The sequence below is a fragment of the Alosa alosa genome, chromosome 19 (assembly GCF_017589495.1).
Source record: "Alosa alosa isolate M-15738 ecotype Scorff River chromosome 19, AALO_Geno_1.1, whole genome shotgun sequence".
Classification (NCBI taxonomy): Eukaryota; Metazoa; Chordata; class Actinopteri; order Clupeiformes; family Clupeidae; genus Alosa; species Alosa alosa.
In genome coordinates, this window is record NC_063207.1 from 30,208,934 (window position 1) to 30,231,726 (window position 22,793).

Sequence of the window (22,793 nt, forward strand, 5' to 3'; positions counted from 1 at the left end):
CGCTGATTTCTGTTATTCTACAGACCTCCACTTCTTTGCCCAATGAGAGTGCACAACGGAAGAATGTGCCATGTGCAATGGCTCAGTGCACCCTCGCCTCAAAGTTTTGACTTCCGTTCGGGTGAAGCAGTGTCACTGCGTGCTGAGGACTTGGACAACACAACACACATTTCATAAACCAGAGATTCTGCAGGGAATCACAGCACACTGCACCAGACACTGAGAGTGTTGCTCTTACTGACCCTTCATATCTTTTTCAGGAACACAGCTAAAGTATACAATCAATGTATTTTATTATGTATTATTCACAAAGAAGCAATAAACATTTGGTTATATATGTACATGGTCACACATTACTTGAATAATCCATATACAGAAACTTTACAGATGGTATGTTGAAATTCAACAAATACAATTAGGCATACCGAACATCACCTTAACCAATCCCACCCCAACTCTTACTTTAAGCAAATTGGTTAACCAAACCAAATTTGGTTTGTAAATTGTAAAACATTTAATAGTTTGTTTACAATCTGAGCATCTGTAGAATCCATCTACATAAAGTGAGGCCTGAAAGGGTAGGACTAATGCAGTGGTTCTCAAGTGTGTGGCAGGCCCCACTAGTGGGGAATAGAGACATGACAGGTGGGTTTTTTTGTGCCTGTGTTAATTAATGCCTTTCTTTTTTGACAAGGTTATCAAAGATACATTTAACAAAATAGTCACACACAAACATAGGAGTTATAAACAGACCTACATGAATTAAAACATCAGATTCTGCAGACCGACATGGGAAATGTAACATGAAACCAAAATGCGAACATACCATTTTCCTGGGGTGATGGGGTCAGGTGGGGCTTGAAAATCCCCCACCTCCAAAGTGGAGAATGACAGAAAAAGTTTGCGAACCACTGGCCTAATACATGCCACTTTTCTTGGTATAACAATAATGTACATATGTTACTAGTTTGCTTCAGTAGGTTGGGAAGCAGTGTTGCAACTGTAGCTTGCTAAAGTATAAGTGTTCATGAAGTGTTGTTTTGGCCTGCACGGCGCCCTGCAGAGGGGTTGACGGTGGGACTCCACCTCAGCTTGGCCTGAGAGATGTGCAGTTAGACCATTGACTCATCAGTCAAACATCTGCACGAGAAGCTGCTCCACATCAACACAACAGCCCAGTGCAGTATAGACTGCTACTGCTGCCCACCATGAGAGCAACCATCTTTTGAGACAACGTTTTGTGAACAATGGATATGAATGTTAAACGTTTTGTTAAATGTTTGGTGAACAATGGATATGAATGGCTTGGATATGAAACTATTTTGGATAATATTTGCTTTAAAATTATAATTTTATGTACATATTTTTTCAATCCTCACAAATCATTTACCAAACAGAACTGTTTCAAGTGCACCAAGCATGACTGAGTATACTAATAAAACAATCTTGGGAGTAAAAGGAGAATGTCTAACAATCATCTTGGGAGTACTTCAGATCATAATTTAATGCACTTTGATTTCCTGTTTCATTCCTTAACTTATCTTTATGAGTCGTTCAGCTGCAAGACAAATGGTTACAGCTACAAAAAACCAACAGGCTGAGGTCATACTAAATCAGATTTAATGCTGGGTAGAAACATAGACGGTGGTTTCAGTCTAGAGGAGGGAAAAGCCTTTAAACCATTGTCCTATAAAAAGGCCTCAGAAAAGAGAGTGCATTGGAGCAGACCACCCACCACATAATACTCGAGTCGTTATGTGTGTCACAGTTTTAAGTTTCCTTTCAAGTGCAGGAGTCAGCTGACGGGAGCACTACTTAGACAGCCAGACCATAAAGAGGTGTTGAAAATACTTTTTGCTCTTTTTTTGGTTTTGTCTTTAAACATCTAAGATTTAATCTTGTACTAAGCATCTTGTGAGAACAAAGAGTCAAAGAAATAATTTGAGTTTTTACAAAATCATTTTTAATCTAAAAATGACACATTTTTAATCTAAAAGTGACACATTGGAAAGATAAGAAAAAATGACACTAAAACTTGACTTATAATTTAATGGGCTATGGCCGATTTCAGCCGTGCCTTTGGGGCAATGGAACCTGTGGAATGCTCTTTTTCAACAACTGACTCCCTGCTGCAGCTAAGTGTTTCAGCTAGGCCCCCAGATCCCATCACCCTATGCTTGAAGATGTATTCCCTGGAATGTCTCCATCAGTTGCTAATAGTTCCCGATACCATATTTGTAAGGTGTGTAAATATTTGGGTAGCTAAAATCGGATCTTTAAACCTGACCTTAGACATGTTTCTGCAAGAGGTGACAGGTCTGCAGAACACAGTAGCTCAAATGGTGATGTTTTGAAAGTAGTGAATGGTCCACAGAATGTCAATTTGATTTCTGAACGCGTGTATGAAGTTTGTAGGGTCTATCACTTCTCTGTACTTTGTTCTAGTATATTAGTCTTGGTGCATTTTAAACATGCTTTCTTTTCTTCTTCTTTACAGAACTAGTTAAAAGATTTAAGTGTAACATTCGTTCTAACATATCCCAGGCACATTCCAGGGAGCGTCACACACACTGGCTCTCATCTTCCTTCTTCCTCTTCGGTGAGCATAGTGGTGTCCACGGGGGTGTCTGACGCCGAGGTGACCCCAAACTCCCTGAGCAGCTCCGACAGGGCGGCGCTAGAGAGTCGGGGTGTGCAAGGAAGCGAGGGCAACCAGTCACCCACCACCTCCGAGGCGGCGCCGGACGATCCCCGGGACGACGGACGGTGTGTACCCAGACTCTGCGTCCTGCTCAGGGCCAGCTCACATTCCAGCAACAGGCTGTGCAGCTGTTCCTCCGCCAGCCTGGGCAGCTCCATCTGTAAATCAGGCAGAGACCAGCAGAGAAATTCAATAAATCACTTACAATGTACAACATGTAGTCTATCACTTCTGTGGCGTGCATGTGCTAAAATATAAAATGTGGGTCAATTTGTATTTATTTGAATAAGTCTATCACTTCTCTATGTGAACTTTTGGTATCCATTAGCTAGGTAGATTTGGAATTACTGTCGATATGTGGATACATAAATATTTGGTTAGTAACCATTTATGGTCTATGAAACTTAATACAAGTGTGGGGCATCCATCGCCTACTGGTAAGGGAATCGGACTTGTGACCAAAGTGTGGCCGGTTCGATCCCTAACTGGTAGGAAAAATGGGGGTGGGACAAGTGATTGAACAGCGCTCTCCCACATCCACGGATGCTTGAGAAAGGCACCTAACCCCCAACTGCTGGATTAAAGACTGCCCACTGCTGTGTGTGTGTGTTTGTGTACACTACCCCGGATGGGTAAAATGCAGAGTAGAAATTTCCTACAGGATTATTAAAAAAAAAAAAAAAAAAAACTTAACTTAGAACATTCATCACAAAACACGTGGGTCAATGCAGTAATTGAATTCATCATGCTGTGAAGATGTATATCAGCACGTGAGAGATGTGAAAGTTTGGGCTTCTTTAGAAAACTGATGCTGTTTGCTTTGTCCTGTTTACTCGATAGCGGCATACACACTTCTCGCTTGGCAGCGGTACCGCAGCATTCATCACATCAATCTCATTTAGAGTCCCGCTGCTGATGTTTTGTTCCGTGACGCGCTCACCAAACGCAGATGTTCGCTTCAAGAAACAGCCAAGAAACAGCAGGCTGAGCAAACACACACACACACACACACACACAGGGTCTGAAGCAACATTCATTTGTCTAACTTCCCCTTCTAAATGCACTTTGATAAGGCACTCCTTGACCTGAATACCACTGGACAATGAAGAGGTTTATTTTTTCATGTGTTTGTATGGAATTTCCAAATGATGAATCCGGCTGTCATCAAAGTCCCCTCTGCTACTCATGCTGGGCTGCGTCCCACAAGAGACTGATCTGCTGCAGCCAAAAAACAAGTCCTGTTGCTTCCAGTTGGACGGCACTTTGTTTTCTTAACATTCCCAGTCAAAGAGCATCTTGATATCTTGTTTGCAGGGTGGACAGGGAGTAGCGTCAGGCCGAGGGCTCAGCTCGTGGATGGGCCGAGCCCATTTGTCCCGCAGCGCTTCCAGCGCCATGTCCAGTTAATCTGTCTTACCTGTCCACTCTCCGCTGGCCGTTTCTCCTTAAAGACTTACAAGACGATTTATACAGACAGTATCTTCACGAAGTTTAGCGTTTGCAGCCATCTTGAATTTAGTCATCAGTTGCTGCTACAGGAAGAAACTGGAATCCATGCATTTCCACTGAATTATTTTTGGAATCTGATCCCTTATCATACCTGTTCATTCTTACTCGTTGCTCGACTTATCGTGACTAAATTCAAGATGGCTGCAAACGCTAAACTTCGTGAAGATACTGTCTGTATAAATCGTCTTGTAAGTAAACTACCAGTGCTTTTTCAAAGTTCTCAATGTCTCGCTTTTAAATGTCAGGGCCCCTCGAAGTCTACCAATGAAGTGTGGAGATACATTGAGCCTCGTAAAATGGGTGTAAAACAGTGATTTATTTGCATGGCTAGCCCGATGCCGAAGCACCACTATTGAAAAAGCTGTTGGTAGCATCGGCTAACTAGCGCCAGATTTTGGAGTGCAGGGGACAAGCCGAGATGGGCTATGAGACATACGTTCACACTCGGTATCATGTTTCAATACACTTTAGGTCAATATCACACCGGAATTCTCCTTTAATGATGGCAGATGCTGCAGCGTGCTGTACAGGCACCCTGTCGTGAGTCAAAAGTTCAAGTATGTACAGACCCATACATCACTTCCTGAGTCTGCCTTCCTGAGTCTGACCCCAACCTCAGTCCAAGATAAAATACCAGCCATGGCCTAAATGCATGTGACACATATTTTTCTTTCTCATTCCCAAGACTATTTCCTGGCCTGACCTTAGAATCTGGACAGGGTAATTGGTGAGACTTAGCATATGGCAAGGTGTAAATGAGAATGAGCTTCTATGGTTCCATTATGGTTACTTGTACTGAACCTTCATTCAGATAAAAAAATAAATGATTTCAATACAAAGCCTGAAGCTGGATTAATGCTATATAATAATATAATAATAATAATAATAATAATAATAATAATAATAATAAGCTGTAAAAGCTGTTAAAGATGTTTACAGAATTTGCCTGTTTGATGTACAGAGGCAGGGTCCATAGCTTCGGTGCAACGGATAAAAGCAGCTTCTCCGCTTTGTGAAGCATTAGATTAACATTGGAAGATCAGGTTCCTTTGTGGTTGATAAGATATATGAAGGTGCTATGCCATTCAAAGCTTTAAGTAATTAACAGAACCTTAAAATCAATTATATAGGAAGCAGGGAGTCAGTGCAGTTCAGCTAAAATAGGGGTGATGTGCGCTCTTTTCTTGGTCTTAGATAAAACAACACCAAAGAACTTTTTGTTTTTATTTGTTTATCCACCTCCGGCTTTGCAAATAACGATGTCCACAGACAAGGTAGAATATGTTGCATGATTTTATGAAAGTATGATGTATTGCGACATCGTGCAAGTCAAATTTGTAGTTTCTTATGTCTCATTCCATCGAACTACAGATCCGCTACCCGATCTGGCAAACTTAAATAGTGCGGTTATAGCCGATAGAGGGCCGCAAAGCGGAAGTGCCGTTCACCCTGTTACGAGTTGATGAACCACTGAAACAATTTTGGAAACATTATTTTAAGGTACAAAAAACTCTTTAGTGTTGCTTTAAAAGTCTAGCAGCAGAATTCTATATGAGTTCCAATTTCTTTATATGCTTCTTTGGAAGACCAGTAAAAAGTGCATTGCAGTAGTCTAACCTACTAGTGATAAAGGCATGGATTAGTTTCTCTGTATCTGGTTGAGTTAAAAAAAAGGCTTGAAAGGGCTTGAATCTTAATTCTGTATCTAAGATGACACCTAGGCTTGTTACATTTGATTACCAAGAACGGTGTCTCACTTCGATTTTGGTCCAACCAAAAGTAGCAATAATAACTAAGTCACAAGCACAGCTCACAGCTAGGTGGGTGATGTCTGTTTCCCTTCACCCCACCTAGGTCACTGTGGGCCACTGATCACCAGGGTCTTTGTTAAGGCTACTGCAACTTCCCAGCATTCAACATACATGTTTGATACATGTCAGAGGTTTTATACTGTTTATTAAAGTGGAATAGTAAAAGTAAAAGCTATAAGTTAAAAGTATTATTTGTAGTTGAATGTAATATAAAATGTATAATAATAATAATGTATAATAATAATAATGCTGTATTAATTGTTACAGCACACACACACACACAAACACACACACACACACACACACACACACACACACACACACACACACACACACACACACACACACACACACACACCATACCCATATCACCAACACATAGCCCATACCTACACTACATCCATAGAGACCAATCAGGAATTGCTGAAATGCAAGCTCAACTGTCAGAAGTGCCAGTGACTGCAATACAAGCAGAGAGGAGTGGGGAACAGACCCATCCGTCAAGGTGGAGTCCAGGAAATTAGAGCTAATGGATGGGGCGGTGAGAAGTCATTGGGGTGTAGACCTTAAGATGTAATGCAGACCAGAGCAGACAGAGCAGCAGCCTGACAGGTTAGGTTAGAGCTGGGGAGAAAAGGCTGTGGTGATCAGGACACAGCCCCTGGTGCTGAGTGAAATTTAATGGGCTTGACAAAGTGCTTTGACCTTACAAACGGTTTTAACCCCGGCACTGACACACACACACACACACAAAATACACACACACACACAACCGCCCCCACACAGAGAAAAACACGACCCTGGCAAACCCAAGTACACAGACAAAGCTACACTCATACACACACACCTCCCCCTCAAGTCTGGCGGCTGAAGTCTGTCGCCAAGTGATGGATGTGTGTTCCGTCCTGACTGTCTGCCTAGTTACACTGTGCATTTCTACTGGGACTCTGGCTACCTTTTCACCAGGATTCATTAAAAACTACACTGCATATTGCCTTCAGTTCCAATCAGTTAAGGTAAGGTACAGGTGCTTTTCCAGCACAATGGCTACTCAAAGTGCTTCATATAAACACAGACAAAGACAACATGAATGATAAGTCCAGTTTACTGTACAAATACACTACATTTCCCCAACAGGAAAGGATGTTGGACCAAAGCGCAAAGGCCAAGATCAAGTCTGTCTCTTCTGAATGGGAACATGATGCTCCTGAGAAAGTCAAACAGATCTTGGGCTAAAACTGGAGCTATGATTAAAAAAAAATTGTTCTTGCATTGGGTCCTTATTCCTTTGCTCCCTCTAGACGTGTTGCCTGCAGACAAGACTGTGGTTGACTCCCTGACAGCAATATAACATCCTCAAGCACATGGGAAATACAGGAGTTTGGTGTGAAGTCCACAGATCCCCTCTCCATGCTGTCCATGACATAATTAATATAGTTTCCATAGATACAGCATATACTGGTTGTGATTGACTGAATGGCAAGTTATCAAATATGCAACAATTGCACATTTTGCACTGAACAAAGAAAACATCTGCAAGGGTAAAAAAACAAGAAGGTTAGCTAAATAACTAATTTCCCTCCCAACTTCAATGACAGCAAAGTGCAATTTGTTCTTACAACTAAATCATTTCAAATCCGGAGCAGCAACATCCTAATCCTGTAAGTAAGACATTGAGTAAATAAACCTTGACTTACATATTCACTACGTGGGGATCCAAAGTAACATGACTGTGTTAACTCAGGGCTGTGAACAGGAGCGTTTGTTTGGCAGATGCATACCACAGTCCCGAATCATCAGTCAGCACTGCGAGAACAGACTTTCAAAGCACTCTCTTCACAGACTAAAGGCTGCTACATGGATACGCTCAACTCTGATCATAGACTGTAAAAAATAGACTCTGCTTGAAATAGCTTCTGATACAGATTTTCACGTCCAATCAAACAATGACTTTGATACATGTAAGGAGTTCATTTTGGGAATTTGTCATGAGAAAGGGCAATAGAAAGATCCACTCAAATGTCTCCAATAAGGAGTGCATGTGTGTGTGTGTGTGTGTGTGTGTGTGTGTGTGTGTGTGTGTGTGTGTGTGTGAGAGAGAGAGAGAGAGAGAGGGGGAGATTATGTGTGTGTATGTGTGGATTATGCGTGTAACGTATGTGTACGTTTCTGCACGTACACAGAGTACTGAGGCTCCTGGGAAGTAAACAGACCCAGACATTCGGCCCAGCAGCAGCACCAGTAGTGATGGCGCCGTTGTGCACCCAGCGCACGTGACCCCCACACCAACAGCACCTCAACACCCACACACTGCCCTCTGCTCTGTCCCGTACTGAGGTTCCGGCTCTCTGAGGTCATCCCCTCCATCCCCCACCCCACCCCACCCCCTACAGGCACCCAGGTCTCAGTGTCAAGGGCTACTTTACCCTGGAGCATTGCTGCTCGTGTTACAAAGGTCACATAGTTATGTTCTTTTCTTATTATTATTCTCTTTCACTCTTTTCTCTCGATTTGTTCAGCCAGAGTAACCTGGGGGCCACTGGTCGTCGTAATAAAAGCAGGAATCCTTTTGAGCTCCGAGCGCAGATATGCATTTCACAAGGTGGGGGTTGGGTGTGCGTGTTCTGCAAGATGTCAAATAATGCCCCTGTTGACAAGTTGATGTCCTCATGTCAGATTGTCCGCATGTTTTGAAGATGTTGGAAGGGAAAAATGGAGGAAGAAAACCAAACATTCTACCTTATGATCAAACCTATCACTATAGCCTCCTTGTGCTCCATTGTGGCCATTAGGTCATGCGTTAGGGCATGCTCCTCAAGTTCAAGGGTGTGGCAACACTGCTTGCAATGAGATAGGGCAAAAAAAAGAACTTAACATGAGTTACAGACTTACACATGATCTTCCATGCATCCTGTAAAGTTTTTTATGGACTGACAGACATAACGTTTGGTTGACCGTGCTTTCTCAGCGCCATGTCCCGTGTGCCCTACAGTCATGCCCCATAAAGCATGAGGTTAAGTCTGACACACCAGTGTTGCCATTGGCCAGAGTCCACATTCTGGGCAGCCACCAATCAAGCCATCAAAGCTGCAAGGTTGCATGGGTTTCCTTAACTCCCGAAGCCCAAACATCGCCGACTTAAGTGATCCTGCATGACACTACTCTGTCTGTCGCGATTTCCAAAATAATCAGAGCCTCATAAAACCAACATGAGAGAAATTTTAGATTTAATTGTGGTCTGATGTTGTGTATAAAAAGAAATGATGTCAATTTCCCGGGGTTGTGGCTTGCTATATCGGCATCACACTTACAGACTAATAACATATATCAGCTTTGGGTTGAGGCCGGGGAGCTTGTCAGAAATAGTACACACTCTTGTTTTGGGTTTCTTTGGTCATATTGAGATGTGCTGAATGCCATTACGAAGGGGCTTTCATCTTGATTGAGGTGCCAGTCGGCTGGGCGGTCACCAATCTCATGGCAGAACTGAGGCCCAAACTGCCCTCAGAGAGAGAAACAGACAGATGGACAGAAAGAGAGAGAGAGAGAGAGATGGAAAGAGAGTGAGATAGACAGACTGAGACAGTGAGGAAGAGTAACAGAGAGACAGAGAGAGATAGTGAGAGTGAGATGGAGAGAGAGATGGAGTGAGAAAGTTAGAGAGAGTAACAGAGAGAGATGGAGATAGTGAGAGTGAGGGAGAGATGGAGTGAGAGAGTAGGGAGAGTAACAGAGAGAGATGGAGATAGTGAGAATGAGGGAGAGGGAGAGAGTTACACTGAGACAGACAGAGAGGGAGAGAGAGGAAGAAAGACAGAGAGCTCTGTGCTAGACATTTATCAGAGCCATGTGTGCTGCCTGCTTGCCAGCCTGCCTGCCTGTCCTCCATTGGATTCCAGTGCGAGTGGCTGCCTCTGTGTATGAGTGGAAAAAAGGCAACCTAGTGTGAACTCTGGCTATCACATGAAGAATCTGTTATGAAATCACGAGGGCAGGTTGGCAGAGGGTAAAACATACACAGTCATACACACACACACACAAACTCAAAATCTGAATGTGTTATGTGGCTATACGAAAGACCACACACTAACTGAACACACACAAATATTCCCCAAATCCACATACATAACATATGCATATACTCGCAGCACCAACATTCCTCCACAGTCATACATGCATGCATCCACACACCTGCACAGTACACAGTCCATAGCTGCCAACATTGAGCTGTGAAAATACAGGAGATGTCCTGTGTGTCTCACCCAAAATACAGGAACATTTCAACATTCATCCTTCTGTTGCTCTCCCTCTGCTAACAGCAGGAATTCAGACTACAAAACTGCTGCACTAACTAAACGAGGTGTGGAGTTAGGTCTAACGTGATTTTGCTTACAGATTTGCATCAAAATCATGCTCTCACAACAACCATCTTAAAATAGCGTAATATCATTCTCAGGTCGCCTTCAAGCAAGGAAAACAACGCTTTAATAACATCTGTTTTGCTGGAAGGGAAGGGGGTAGAAACAGGACAACAGTACAGACACGGACAGGTCCAGTGGCAGGGCTAATGTTATGAGATTGTTAAAATACAGGATATTTTACAGGAAAATCTAAAAAACGGGAAGACAGTGGGAAAAAAGTTAAAATATGTGAGAAACCCAGAAAAAACGGGACAAGCATGACACAGCCACACACTATGCTCCCTTGCTCTTTCCTTTATACCTCATGCAAACACACACACACACACACATATCACAATGGGCTCCTTATTGCATTACATGCACAGGAGCGGAGTCTCCCCTCTGGTACCAAACTCACTGCTGCATTACCCAAATCTGCTTTCTCATCTGAGAACTCCATTGACAGACTTATGTTTCACTGACAAACAGGAGGTCCTTGCCAAATTCTCTGGATTCTGGGATGTGATGACTTCTCACACACACACACACACACACACACACACACACACACACACACACACACACACACACACACACACACACACACGCACACGCACTCACACAACCACTGTATGAGATTAAAAGATACAGGTTCATGCCTTCTTCCTGGGCCTTAGCTAGCCCCTGTGATATCCATAAAGGTAGAAAAGCATTTTCCAGAGAGAGAGAAAGAGAGCCCTCCAACAGGCAAACCTGTGACAGACCGCAAGAGTAATAGCCTCCTGCCATCAATCTTTGCTTTAGATCAACAGTTTGTTCACAAAACCTTTTAACGTTTTTCCCCACTGAAAATCTGTTGACAGGACTCAGACTAAACAATTCTTGTGGCATGTCTTGAGGCAAGGAAACATTTTCTTATAAACCTATCCATTCTTTTCATTCCTTTGAAAAAGAAAAAAACAGCATAAAAGTGCATAATGCTACATTCTTAGACAATATAAATGGGAATCAGGAATCTCGATGTAAAGAAAGGCCAAAAACCTTTAGCATTAAAGTGCACAATGCAAATGGGAAATATACTTCATATTGGAAACATCTATGAATAGTCTGTGTTAAAACATCTATGAACAGTCTGTGTTAAAACATCTATGAACAGTCTGTGTTAATGTGTTACTGTACAGAGAGCCATAGCGAAAGAGAGGGCTGAACAGAACTGAGTCAGTTAGAGAGACTCGCAGTGGGCTCCGCTGTGGCCTGTGACTCGCTCTGAGACAGTCGTGAGGCATCGACCCACACCTCCAGCAAGGTCAACTCAACCCTCAGCATCCAGACCACATGCGGAAAAAAGTACTGTTACACAATCTCAAACTAATCGCTCACAACACCCCGGACGTGTCTGTGTGTCTTTGTGTGTGTATGTATGTATGTGTGTGTGTGTGTGTGTGTGTGTGGGGGGGGGTTGTGCTTTGTCACCAGAACAATATTTTGGATTGGATGTCTTGCTGATGGCTAAGATTAATCTATCAGTATTGGTAGCTGTTTTTTTGTCTTCAGTAGTCTTTCTTATTGATGGCTTGGTTGTTGTTGTTCTGTCATCCGTTGGTTAACAGTGCTGAGCCAGCGCTAGCACATGGCTCTCCTCTCCTCATAACTCATGGCTGGCTTTTTTGAGGCAGGATATATTGGATTGACCCGGCACACTGCAAAAAGCCCTCTGCCACCCAGGGGTGGGGCAGCGGAGGGTTCTGCCTGGGATGCAGCCCGTCTGAGGTTTCTGAGCCTAGCATTATGGCCTCATTCACTACTAGCCACAGGGGTACAGTCCAGGACTCCCTGTAGTTAAAGCGCTTCGGCGGTCAGACAGTAAAACTAAATTTAACCCCCCGTGTCACTGTGAAGATTTTCGGGAGTTTTTGAAAAAAGCTCAGGCCTCGGCACACACACATACACACAGATACACATGCAGACACACACACACGACATGAGCCGTTTCCATTCATGGAGCAGCGACCCAAAAACCTCGGCGACGGCAGATCCGGCGTCCGCCTTGACAGCCAATGAAAACAAATCCTCCGGGCTCTTCTCGATGCGAATACCTTCACGCGATGACATTGTTCCGTGCAGACGTGTGTTCTGAGGTTGGAAGCGTGCTTTGCATATTCGATTACAAATGATGGGTGCTGCACGGAGAGCCACAGTGGTTTCCACTGCAGTGTTTCATAACTGACAGACACACATTGGGACCAGAGACCAGAAGTCCTCTGGGGCAAAGCAACAGGAAGCCGCGTGTGGAACCGGAGACGGCTGATTGGTCAATGTGTTTTACAATTTAAATTTATGTTATTTGTCTGCTTTAAGAAGGTTAGTGCATGCTGCCAAATAATGAATGGAGGTCAGAACTATCCCAAAGGGTTAATCTTTCAAAGTGGCTGGTGCAGAGCTAAAACACACAATACCACACACCAATAGACACAAACACACACAACTTACATTAACATATATCCATCTAAATAAAAGTCAAAAAAAGGCAAAACTTTTTCGAATCAATCACTATAAGTGACAAGAGACCTTTACTCTCCGTTTCTCCTCTCTCACACTCTCTTTCTGTACAGAGCCCTGGCAGATGCCTGCTGTTTTAATCAGTGGAGAAAGCTGAAGCCATCGATAACAACATCCTTAATCTCCTTGGATGCCCTCCTTTAAGGTGAGACGAGACAAGCCTCACTTTGGGGTTGCAGGGGAACTCTTGGGCCAGAAAGGCCAGTTGTGCAACACCACTCCCCCTTAATCAGTCACCCTCCACCCTGTCAGCGTCCAATATTTGTGCTGCAACGCCATCAGCATTCATAATGCTTCACAGATAAGTAGGCCATGCAACACCAGTCATTTGCCAAAAAAATAAAAATATGAGTACAGATATTATAAGCCACAGTTGATACATGAACACTGTGGTCTATTCGGCTGAAAGGCAGAACAATATTCTACAATGCCATAGTGACTCATATTCACCAGATTGACAACAAGTGCTTTTTGGAAGAGTGAGATGAACTCTTCTTCATCTTTAATGGCAGAGCTTGGCATCACCATCGTCCTGTGCTTGCCACTATCTTAGACATGCAAATCAAACAACAACAGGATGCAGTGGGGATGAGGAATGCTGCCAGAGCTGATTGGCTACCACAGGGCTTCCCATGTCCAGATGGCCAGCAGAGCACCAAGGCCGACAGACACACATCATCTGGAGTCTCTGGGATGCTCAGATCCAGGTCAGTGTCATATGGTAGTGATGTTAGGCTTCTACAGCCAGTTCTCTTCACATACTTCAGTGATTTATGCATGTCCCTCCTTACCACTTTAGTTGTATAAATAGGCATTTTCTGCAAACAACAACCAATAGTCATCTTGCTTTTTTGCTTTTTAAATTCTGCTTTTCGAATTCTTATTCACAAAGTTAAGCTCTATTGAGGTCATACAAGGTCACATCAGAGGACTCCATCAATTCCCCGTCAACTCTGTTTAATAATGTAATACTTAATACTAATGTACTTGCTGTTGGTCAATTCAGATGTTTAAGTACAAGTGTCTGGGGAATATCAATAAAAAAAAGCAAAAATGTGCATTGATGAACTGAACTGAAAAGAATGGGACAATGGTATGTTTTTCTCAAAGGCAGCAAACATTATAGAAAAAGCACACGTGATCATAATCAGTGAGTGTGCACCCTGAGAAATTAACCTTGTGCTCTGCTAACCCAACTCCACCAGCGTGGCTGCAGGAACAGAGAGATTCTCTCAAAATAATGTTACTGTAAAAGTGTTCCCATTACGGCACGCTGAAATAGGTTCACTGAGGTCCACGGGAAGCTTCTTAAATGAGAAGTTGTTGGTGACAGTGCTGAAAATAGTGTTGGATTAAATTAAATTACCCTACTTTTACTGGACAATGTTTCATCGTTATCAGCTTCATATGTGACATCTTTTTCAGTTGGGTTGTCTAGACTTAAATTGAGGCTTTATTTGTGAGTGTGTTGGCTTTATTTGTGTGTGTGTTGGCAACCTCTTTGTTTGTATCAGTGCTGTGGTCTTCATGGTGATCTCAACAACAATATCCCTGCTGAATGAGCATGACTTTATGCTTTAGGGTTGTTAAGAAGACAAGCCAACCTGCAGAGAGAACAGGGATGAACTGTGCATTGTGTCTGAGCTAAGGGAGAGTGAGACTGGAAAACAAAGCCTTTACAACATTTGCAAAATAGAAATGCTGATAAAGAATGCCCATCTTCCCTCCCCAGTGAAAATGTTTTTGTTACAACTGCAAGGGTCTGCAAGGAGACTACACCAGAAATGGCTTCATGGTATAATCAGAGGCTTGACTCTTTTTTGTTTTTTTGAAAGTTGTGGGAGCCACATCTAAAATAAAAATAATGTTCCTTAATGGTCTGCTAAAGAAAGCAGAGAAAATATAGCTTTTTAAATGGGCCTATGCATGATGAAATGGCCCATGGTGTCTGAATGCTTTTGTGTTAGACACTTGGCAACAGGGCTTTCTGTGAGGGTGTAGGCCTACTGATGTCTGCCTTAGTTCCCTTCAGCTGCTTGCGGTCACTGGGTTTGATAGGGCTTAACAGCTGAAGTTCCCAACCTCTACCTCCAGTGTACACACTACATGAGTCCAAAGCAATGCCATTTGGCATGTTATGAAATCAATTCAGCTTTATAGTCCATCCTTGGCATTAAAGGAGAATTCCGGTGTGATATTGACCTAAAGTGTATTGAAACATGATACTGAGTGTGAACGTATGTCTCATAGCCCATCTCGGCTTGTCCCCTGCACTCCAAAATCTGGCGCTAGTTAGCCGATGCTACCAACAGCTTTTTCAATAGTGGTGCTTCGGCATCGGGCTAGCCATGCAAATAAATCACTGTTTTGCACCCATTGGCAGCCGTGGCCCACTGGTTAGCACTCTGGACTTGCAACCGGAGGGTTGCCGGTTCGAGCCCCGACCAGTGGGCCGCGGCTGAAGTGCCCTTGAGCAAGGCACCTAACCCCTCACTGCTCCCCAAGCGCCGCCATTGTAGCAGGCAGCTCACTGCGCCGGGATTAGTGTGTGCTTCACCTCACTGTGTGTTCACTGTGTGCTGTGTTTCACTAATTCACGATTGGGTTAAATGCAGAGACCAAATTTCCCTCACGGGATCAAAAAAGTATATATACTTATACTTACTTATACTTTACGAGGCTCAATGTATCTCCACACTTCATTGGTAGACTTCCGAGGGCCCTGACATTTAAAACGAGACATTGAGAACTTTGAAAAAGCACTGGTAGTTTACTTACAAGACGATTTATACAGACAGTATCTTCACGAAGTTTAGCGTTTGCAGCCATCTTGAATTTAGTCACGATAATGCATTGATTCCAGTTTCTTCCAGTAGCAGCAACTGGAATCCATGCATTTCCACTGAATTATTTTTGGAATCTGATCACTTATCATAGCTGTTCATTCTTACTCGTCGCTCGACTTATCGTGACTAAATTCAAGATGGCTGCAAACGCTAAACTTCGTGAAGATACTGTCTGTATAAATCGTCTTGTAAGTAAACTACCAGTGCTTTTTCAAAGTTCTCAATGTCTCGTTTTAAATGTCAGGGCCCTCGGAAGTCTACCAATGAAGTGTGGAGATACATTTAGCCTCGTAAATGGGTGTAAAACAGTGATTTATTTGCATGGCTAGCCCCGATGCGAAGCACCACTATTGAAAAAGCTGTTGGTAGCATCGGCTAACTAGCGCCAGATTTTGGAGTGCAGGGGACAAGCCGAGATGGGCTATGAGACATACGTTCACACTCGGTATCATGTTTTAATACACTTTAGGTCAATATCACACCGGAATTCTCCTTTAAGCTGACTTTGTGCTCACCAGACATCACACATGCACAACAACATGCAATGTCTAAACAAAATTATATATGAACCCTTAACAAATGCATGTCTGCAATACATGCAGGTCATACACAAACATGGACTTTTCTTTGTATTTTAGTCAGTTTGTGTGTATCTATGCTTGTGTGTGTGTGTGTGTGTGTGTGTGTGTGTGTGTGTGTGTGTGTGGGCTCCACGTGCTGTATATGGCTCCCTTTGGATTACTCGCTCAAGTTCTGGCTCTAGCTGTGGCCCTAGCTAGGTTCCATGCTGACAGCCCAAAACTACACCATAATATATCACAGGATGAGAACAAACGGCACAGAGTTGAACTGCTTTAGGAGGTCATCCAAAAGCGGCCTTTCCAAATACTAGTACTTTTGAAAAGTTCAAAATAGACCCTTTTCAGATCAATTTTCACACATCATTGACCACAGTAGCTTTCCTTCAAGACCCTCTTAGCTACCCAACATAGTCCCCCACTACACACACACACACACACACACACACACACACACACACACACACACACAGACAAACTTGTTCTATGCTTGCATGTTTGATAATTCACATGCTGCGTTTTCATGTGTCTAATGTGACTTGGACAGACCAAGCACTTGACCAAGCTGCCTTTCCAACCAAGCATTGTTATTCATTTTCAGTGTGGAACGATGTCTTAAATGACGTTTAATTAAAATTTGTTTAATTCGTCCCGGTTCTCCCCACTATATGTTTCATAATTTCAGGAGTGTGGACAATCTCTAAGCCACATCATAGCCTCTCATCAGTCTCATACATCCATCCATAAAGGGGGAAGAAATCGAGGATTAAATTATTAAAATCAAAGTTTAAAAGTACCTTGTTCGTCTATCAGCTTCGATCACTTCCACTATCATGTAGTCAAGTTGTTAACGCTAGTATAACATTACTTTACAGCCTATGAAGGTAAACAACTCTTGATTAAAATGGGTCAAAGTATTTATCGGTCTCGTAAGTAGGGCTGGGCGATATGGACCAAAACTGATATCCCAATATTTTGGGGCTGATTGGCGATATACGATATCGATACGATATTGATATTTCAAACAGAAAAAGCGAAGTGCTTCATATATTCACTCAACACAACAATTATGATAACACAGCCGGTTTTAATTATATTCATTTCAGACTGCTCTAACAGAGCTGTGCAAAAAGGTGTAAACAATAACATATACCAATAGGCATACAGTTGCTCTGAGGGCTGTGCAAATAACAATATTCAGTCGACCCTGATTGGCAACACAGGCCTACAGCTTTACAATAAAGGTAACACAAAACATAGGCTACCGTTAAAAGCCAATATAATAAACCAATTGGCATACAGATAGAGCTGTGCAAATAAGAAAAAAGTATGCTACACAGCACATACCTGTTTGTAAATATTTAACTGCACAAGGACTAAGTAGGGCTGGGCGATATGGACCAAAACTGATATCCCAATATATTTTGGAGCTGATTGGCGATATATGATATATATATCGATATTTTAAACAGAAAGAGCTAAGTGTTTCGTATTCACTCAACCAGCTTTAATTATAATGATTTCAGACTGCTCTAACACAGCTGTGCAAAAAAGTGTAAACAATAACATAGGCCTACAATAGGCATAGGCTACAGTTGCTCTGATAAAGCTGTGCAAATAACAAAAGACCAAAAGTTGACCCTGACTGACAACGCAGGCCTACATTGTACTGCACAATGCAATATTTTGGGCACAAAAATATTGAAAAACCTGCAGTTTTGTCACACAATGCAGTTTTTTTACCCGTGAGGGTTTGATAGGGCCTAGATGACAAGCAAATGTAGCCTATGATGGCCTAGACATGTTGCTATCAACAACAAAAATAGTTTTAAACAATTAGGCTACTTAAACAACGTAACTGAGTCACTCATCAAGAGTGTGATAGACGCTACCATCGTTTTGTATGCGTTCATTTTTGCATGTTCCGGTAAGAAAAATCCCTATGCACGATTGAATGGGGTTTCAGGAATCATAAAAAATGATGCCCCTAACTGCTCGCGAGTCGCCATGTGCATATCCTCTTAATAAAATCAGCGTGTAGGTTGTCTCCCTGAGGACTTTAGATCTGCTACTGTATATCGCTAAACTCAAGCATTCATCAGTGTATTTAAATTAGCTAGGCTATGTACCAAACATGACATTTTACCTTGAGTCGAAGAGCTGTAAACAGTGTTAAATCTGCGTGTAAAAAACCGTTTGGAGCTCCAGTGGAATTTTGATTTCACAACGAGAATTCTCGGTCTAGCCGTTGATGTGCCGACGGAATAGGCATCAGCACCAACCTCTGATCAAGGTAAACAAAATCTGACTCAGTGTCCGTCATGTTTGAAAGTTTGTAGTGCTGCAAGGGAGAACGTGCATACGCAGGAGCACATTTGAGCAGAGCTGCGGCTATCTGAATGGTCTGAACACAGAAGAGCAAGTGGCTTTGATAAAATGGCCCATTATTTGACATAATACCGGTATTACGATATTGTCTCAACTACATATCGTTTTCAAAAATATATCGGTCGTAGTCGTAGTAGGGCCCAGCCCTACTCGTAAGGTAAACTAATCCACTCCTCCATTCTCTCGCGTCCCATTCTCCCCCCACCTCGCCTACGCCACTTCTCACGCTCACGTCTGGATGTACGAAGACTGACTTGAACGTGAGAATGTGCGGTCCTCCACGCAAACTTCATGTCTGGCGTACGCACATTTCCAATGTGTATCGTCAGTTGGCGACACTTAGAGGCAATGCAGCGCAACAACATTAGGTGATCGCGAGTCTAGGCCTTTTATTGAGGAGCATCTCGCTGAAGGCGGGGCTTGACATCAAGCCCAGCCCACATCCAAGTCAGCCATGTTTTTTTGTATTACGTCACGCAGTTTAAAACGGGGAGGGAGCCAGGGAGGCAGTCAGCACTCAGCAGAGAGAGAGCCAGGACTCGCAACAAGACTGAGCGAGCTGCTACATTCTACAAACCAGCAACTTACTGCAAAACACGTTTTATTGTGTAATTCAACACGTAAACTGTGGATTCAAACCAGTGCAACAACTCGCAACAGCACCAACAGTTTCCATAAGAACGCCGTTGTCACACTACTTGTTCGTCAGATAGGAACTAGCTAGCTGGCTAGCTAGCCAGCAAAGTTAACCACCCAGATGGCAAGAGGCTGGCGGCGGCCCACCGGTTTCGCTGGCGCCGGCGGACCGCTGAGTTTTTCCACATCGGTTCTACAGCGGTCCGCTGGGCAAACGAGCCGCAGCTTTGACAACCTTTTCTTTATTAATTTATACGGCAGACTGCCGGTGGCCTAACGTTACCATCGCGGGTTGCCGACAAGTAGCTATCTACCGGTGGTCCGATATCTGCTTGCTATCTGGGCAGTAGGCTAGCCATATTTGAGATGAGGATATGTCTACCTTGATCTATCCGGTTAACGTTACACAATACATGCTTCTGGTTCACCTGACCAGCAAAATCGCCCCTTTGTAGGCTACATTTGGTTGTAATGGAGAATTCTTGCTGTTCAGCCGATAGTCCATGATAATGAAACAACACACCATTATACTTTTGCGGGCTAAATTAAATCAAATATGTCTCGTTTTCCATTTGAACACATTCTCATCAATATTTAAAATGACCAATTACAGAAATCAAATGAAGTACACGAACCCAATTACAGTAACTAGCCTAGGCTACATGAAAAATTCACTGTTGTTGCATGAAATGTAATTTGTGCTTAGCCTAAATCATCAGTTTCTATCATCTAATATGAAACAATATACTATATAATTCGCTACCGGGCTGTCGGTAGTAAACAGCCAAAGCGTATGGGGAGTGACGTAGGCAAAGAAAACATGGCTGAGTTGGATGTGGGCGGGGCTTGATGTCAACATTTGTAAAACCGAAAATTTCATTTGTGAAATGTGATTCTGTGGATCACCAGCACACGCATTCTTCGCTTTCCAAAGTTAAGTGTTTTTGAGACGTTCTTCGCATGAAAGTCGCACAAATCCACACGTGAAAAAAATCATATTTGTAACTTGTAAATTTGTTTTCACAATTGTAGATGTGTATTTGTAAATTGTAAAACTGAAAATTGCCTTTGTGAAATCTAATTTTGCATTTGTGGATCACCAGCACACGCAGTTTTCGTTTTCGCATTTGTGGATCAGCACACATGTTTTTGAGACAATCTTTGCGGCAGAGAAGCCACCCAGATCCACAAGTAGCCTGCTGACACTTTCTAATCCAGTAGATGGCAGTGTTGTTCTATGGGACTCATAACACACAGAGCTAGCGAACCTAGTTCTTAAATCTAACAAGTTATGCCTTTTACAACAAGCTTTTTGATGGAAAAGTGGTGTTTAATTTCCATAATCTTTGTTTAGTGAACGCATAAAACCGTCAGTTTGTAAGCGAAATCAAGAATTACGATCTTTGAGTTTTTTGATCTTTGAGAAGTGGCCTTCTAGTTAGCATATTAAAATGAGTGTGACTGAGGGAGGAGAGAGGGTGGAGTGTAATGCTCGTGCATGTACGCTTCATTTCACGTTAATTGGGATGTACAAAGAAAAGCTGCGTGGAATGCTGCCGCTACTTTTCAGGTTTGCACGTACGCAATGTTTTAGAATGAAATCCACACAAGTCTTTGTACATGAGGCCCCTGATGCTTTCACTTTTTGCATGGAATTTTGGAATGATATTATATACATTGTACAATGGAGATTTAGTCCACAATGTACACAAGCTGTATGTATGTATGTATGTATGTAGGTACAGTTATATAATAACACATGCACATAAACTGTGTGCCTCTGTAAAGTCCCGTGTGTGTATGTGTATGTGTGTGTGTGTTGTAGTGTTTCCCATGCTGGGTGACTGCAGACTCACACTCTCAGTCTGGCTGCGCTCCATGGCGTCCAGCTGTTGCTGGATGTCCCTCAGACGCGCCTCCTGCTCTCTGGTCTCCCTCATGGCCCGCAGGGCCCTCTCCCCGAGAGGAGTTTCCTCCGCCGCCAACGACAGCCCCACCTCCATGACCTGACATGGACAAGAGCACTGTGTGTGTGTCAGGAATTCACACAGCTCACACACATACTCACGTGCACACACATAGACACAGCTAACATAAAGAATACACTAAGATATACTGCATACACTTGTACCAATACACACACAGAAAAGCCAACACCACTTTTAAACACACACACACATCCAGACGCAGCCAGACAAAGCAAGCATAAAGCTCACTCAGATACATCCTATACATCCTCTCCAATATTCACAATTACATTTACATTTATTCCTTTAGCATATACGCTTCTATCCAAAGCGACAATTATATTACAAGGGCCATTGTCCCCAGAGCAACTTGGAGTTAAGTGCCTTGCTCAAGGACTCCATCATATGTAAAGAAGCCCTGCATGGTGTAATTATGCCAATTGAATGATGCGAATCCAAACCCCCCCCCCCCCACACACACACACCAATGAAAACAGTCATTAAAGCATCTGCTGACAGCTCCAGCGTCTCTCATCTCATCTGTGTCCCACACATGCCTTGCCGCTGCTCCGTCACATCCTCCCGTTTGGCCTGGTGTGTGTGTGTGTGGGGGGGCACGAGGGGCCTAAAAGCACAGACTCAAGCTGGGCCTCAGATAAATAAGAACTTTATGGTATCCGCATGTACTGTAATGGAGGATGACCTCTGGAAGATGTACCGAGTGGTATGTGTGTGTGTGTGTGTGCACGTGTAGGGGCTGACGTAGTGTCACATAGACTGAGAGAACTGGCCAGTGGCCAGTATCCAAGCCAAATGTTCTGGTGTATGTGGGTCAGGGGGAGAGAGGTGAATCATGTCTGAAGGCACAACTTTCTTACTCTTTTCCAGTATCTTCTGTTTCTTTCTCTCTCACTCACTTTGTTTCCCTCCTTGCTTTCTCCTCTACTGTGTATGTTCTTCTCACTCTCTTGGTCACTCCTATTTTTATCCTCTCTACTCTCTCTCTTAATCCCTACTCACCCTCACTTTTTCACTCCCATCTCTCCCTCCATCTCTCAAGTAGCCCAAAGCCAAAGACAGGAGCCTCTCCTAATTCCATGTAGATCAAAGCCCCAGTCAGACTCTTTGTCTGCTCACCTTCATTTTCTCCCCTCATAACCTGTTTCCACACAAGCCTGGAGGCTACTGATGCTGCAGGCTATGGCAGACAGAGGGAGAGAATGAGTGGGAATGGGAGAGAACGAGAGAGCTTTGTTTTGCCTTCTTTTCATGTGCTTGTTGGCTGACCCCTGTCCATCCAGGTTGTGTGTTTGTCTGTGCTGGAGCCGTGGTGGCCGAAACTGCTCTCTGTTCTTGGCCTAACGCTTTGTGTCGTTTTTTCTTTTTTTTTTTTTAAAG

The 22,793-nt window shown here is 43.2% G+C and overlaps 1 protein-coding gene across 3 annotated transcripts in view; it reads right to left on the minus strand.

The window, feature by feature from the left end:
• Window positions 1–1,940: 1,940 nt before the first annotated feature.
• fsip1 (fibrous sheath interacting protein 1) overlaps window positions 1,941–22,793 on the minus strand; it is a 43,270-nt gene continuing 22,417 nt past the window's right edge. For 2 of the 3 annotated variants that reach the window (XM_048227257.1, XM_048227258.1), the window contains exons 10-11: window positions 21,285–21,434; window positions 1,941–2,859 (exon numbers count right to left, since the gene is read on the minus strand). In XM_048227257.1, coding sequence (XP_048083214.1) covers window positions 2,578–2,859; window positions 21,285–21,434 — 432 coding nt within the window. In that variant the 3' untranslated portion in view covers window positions 1,941–2,577. Of the gene's footprint in view, window positions 2,860–7,104; window positions 7,555–21,284; window positions 21,435–22,793 lie in introns of those variants that run through there. The other variant, XM_048227259.1, reaches the window with a different exon arrangement.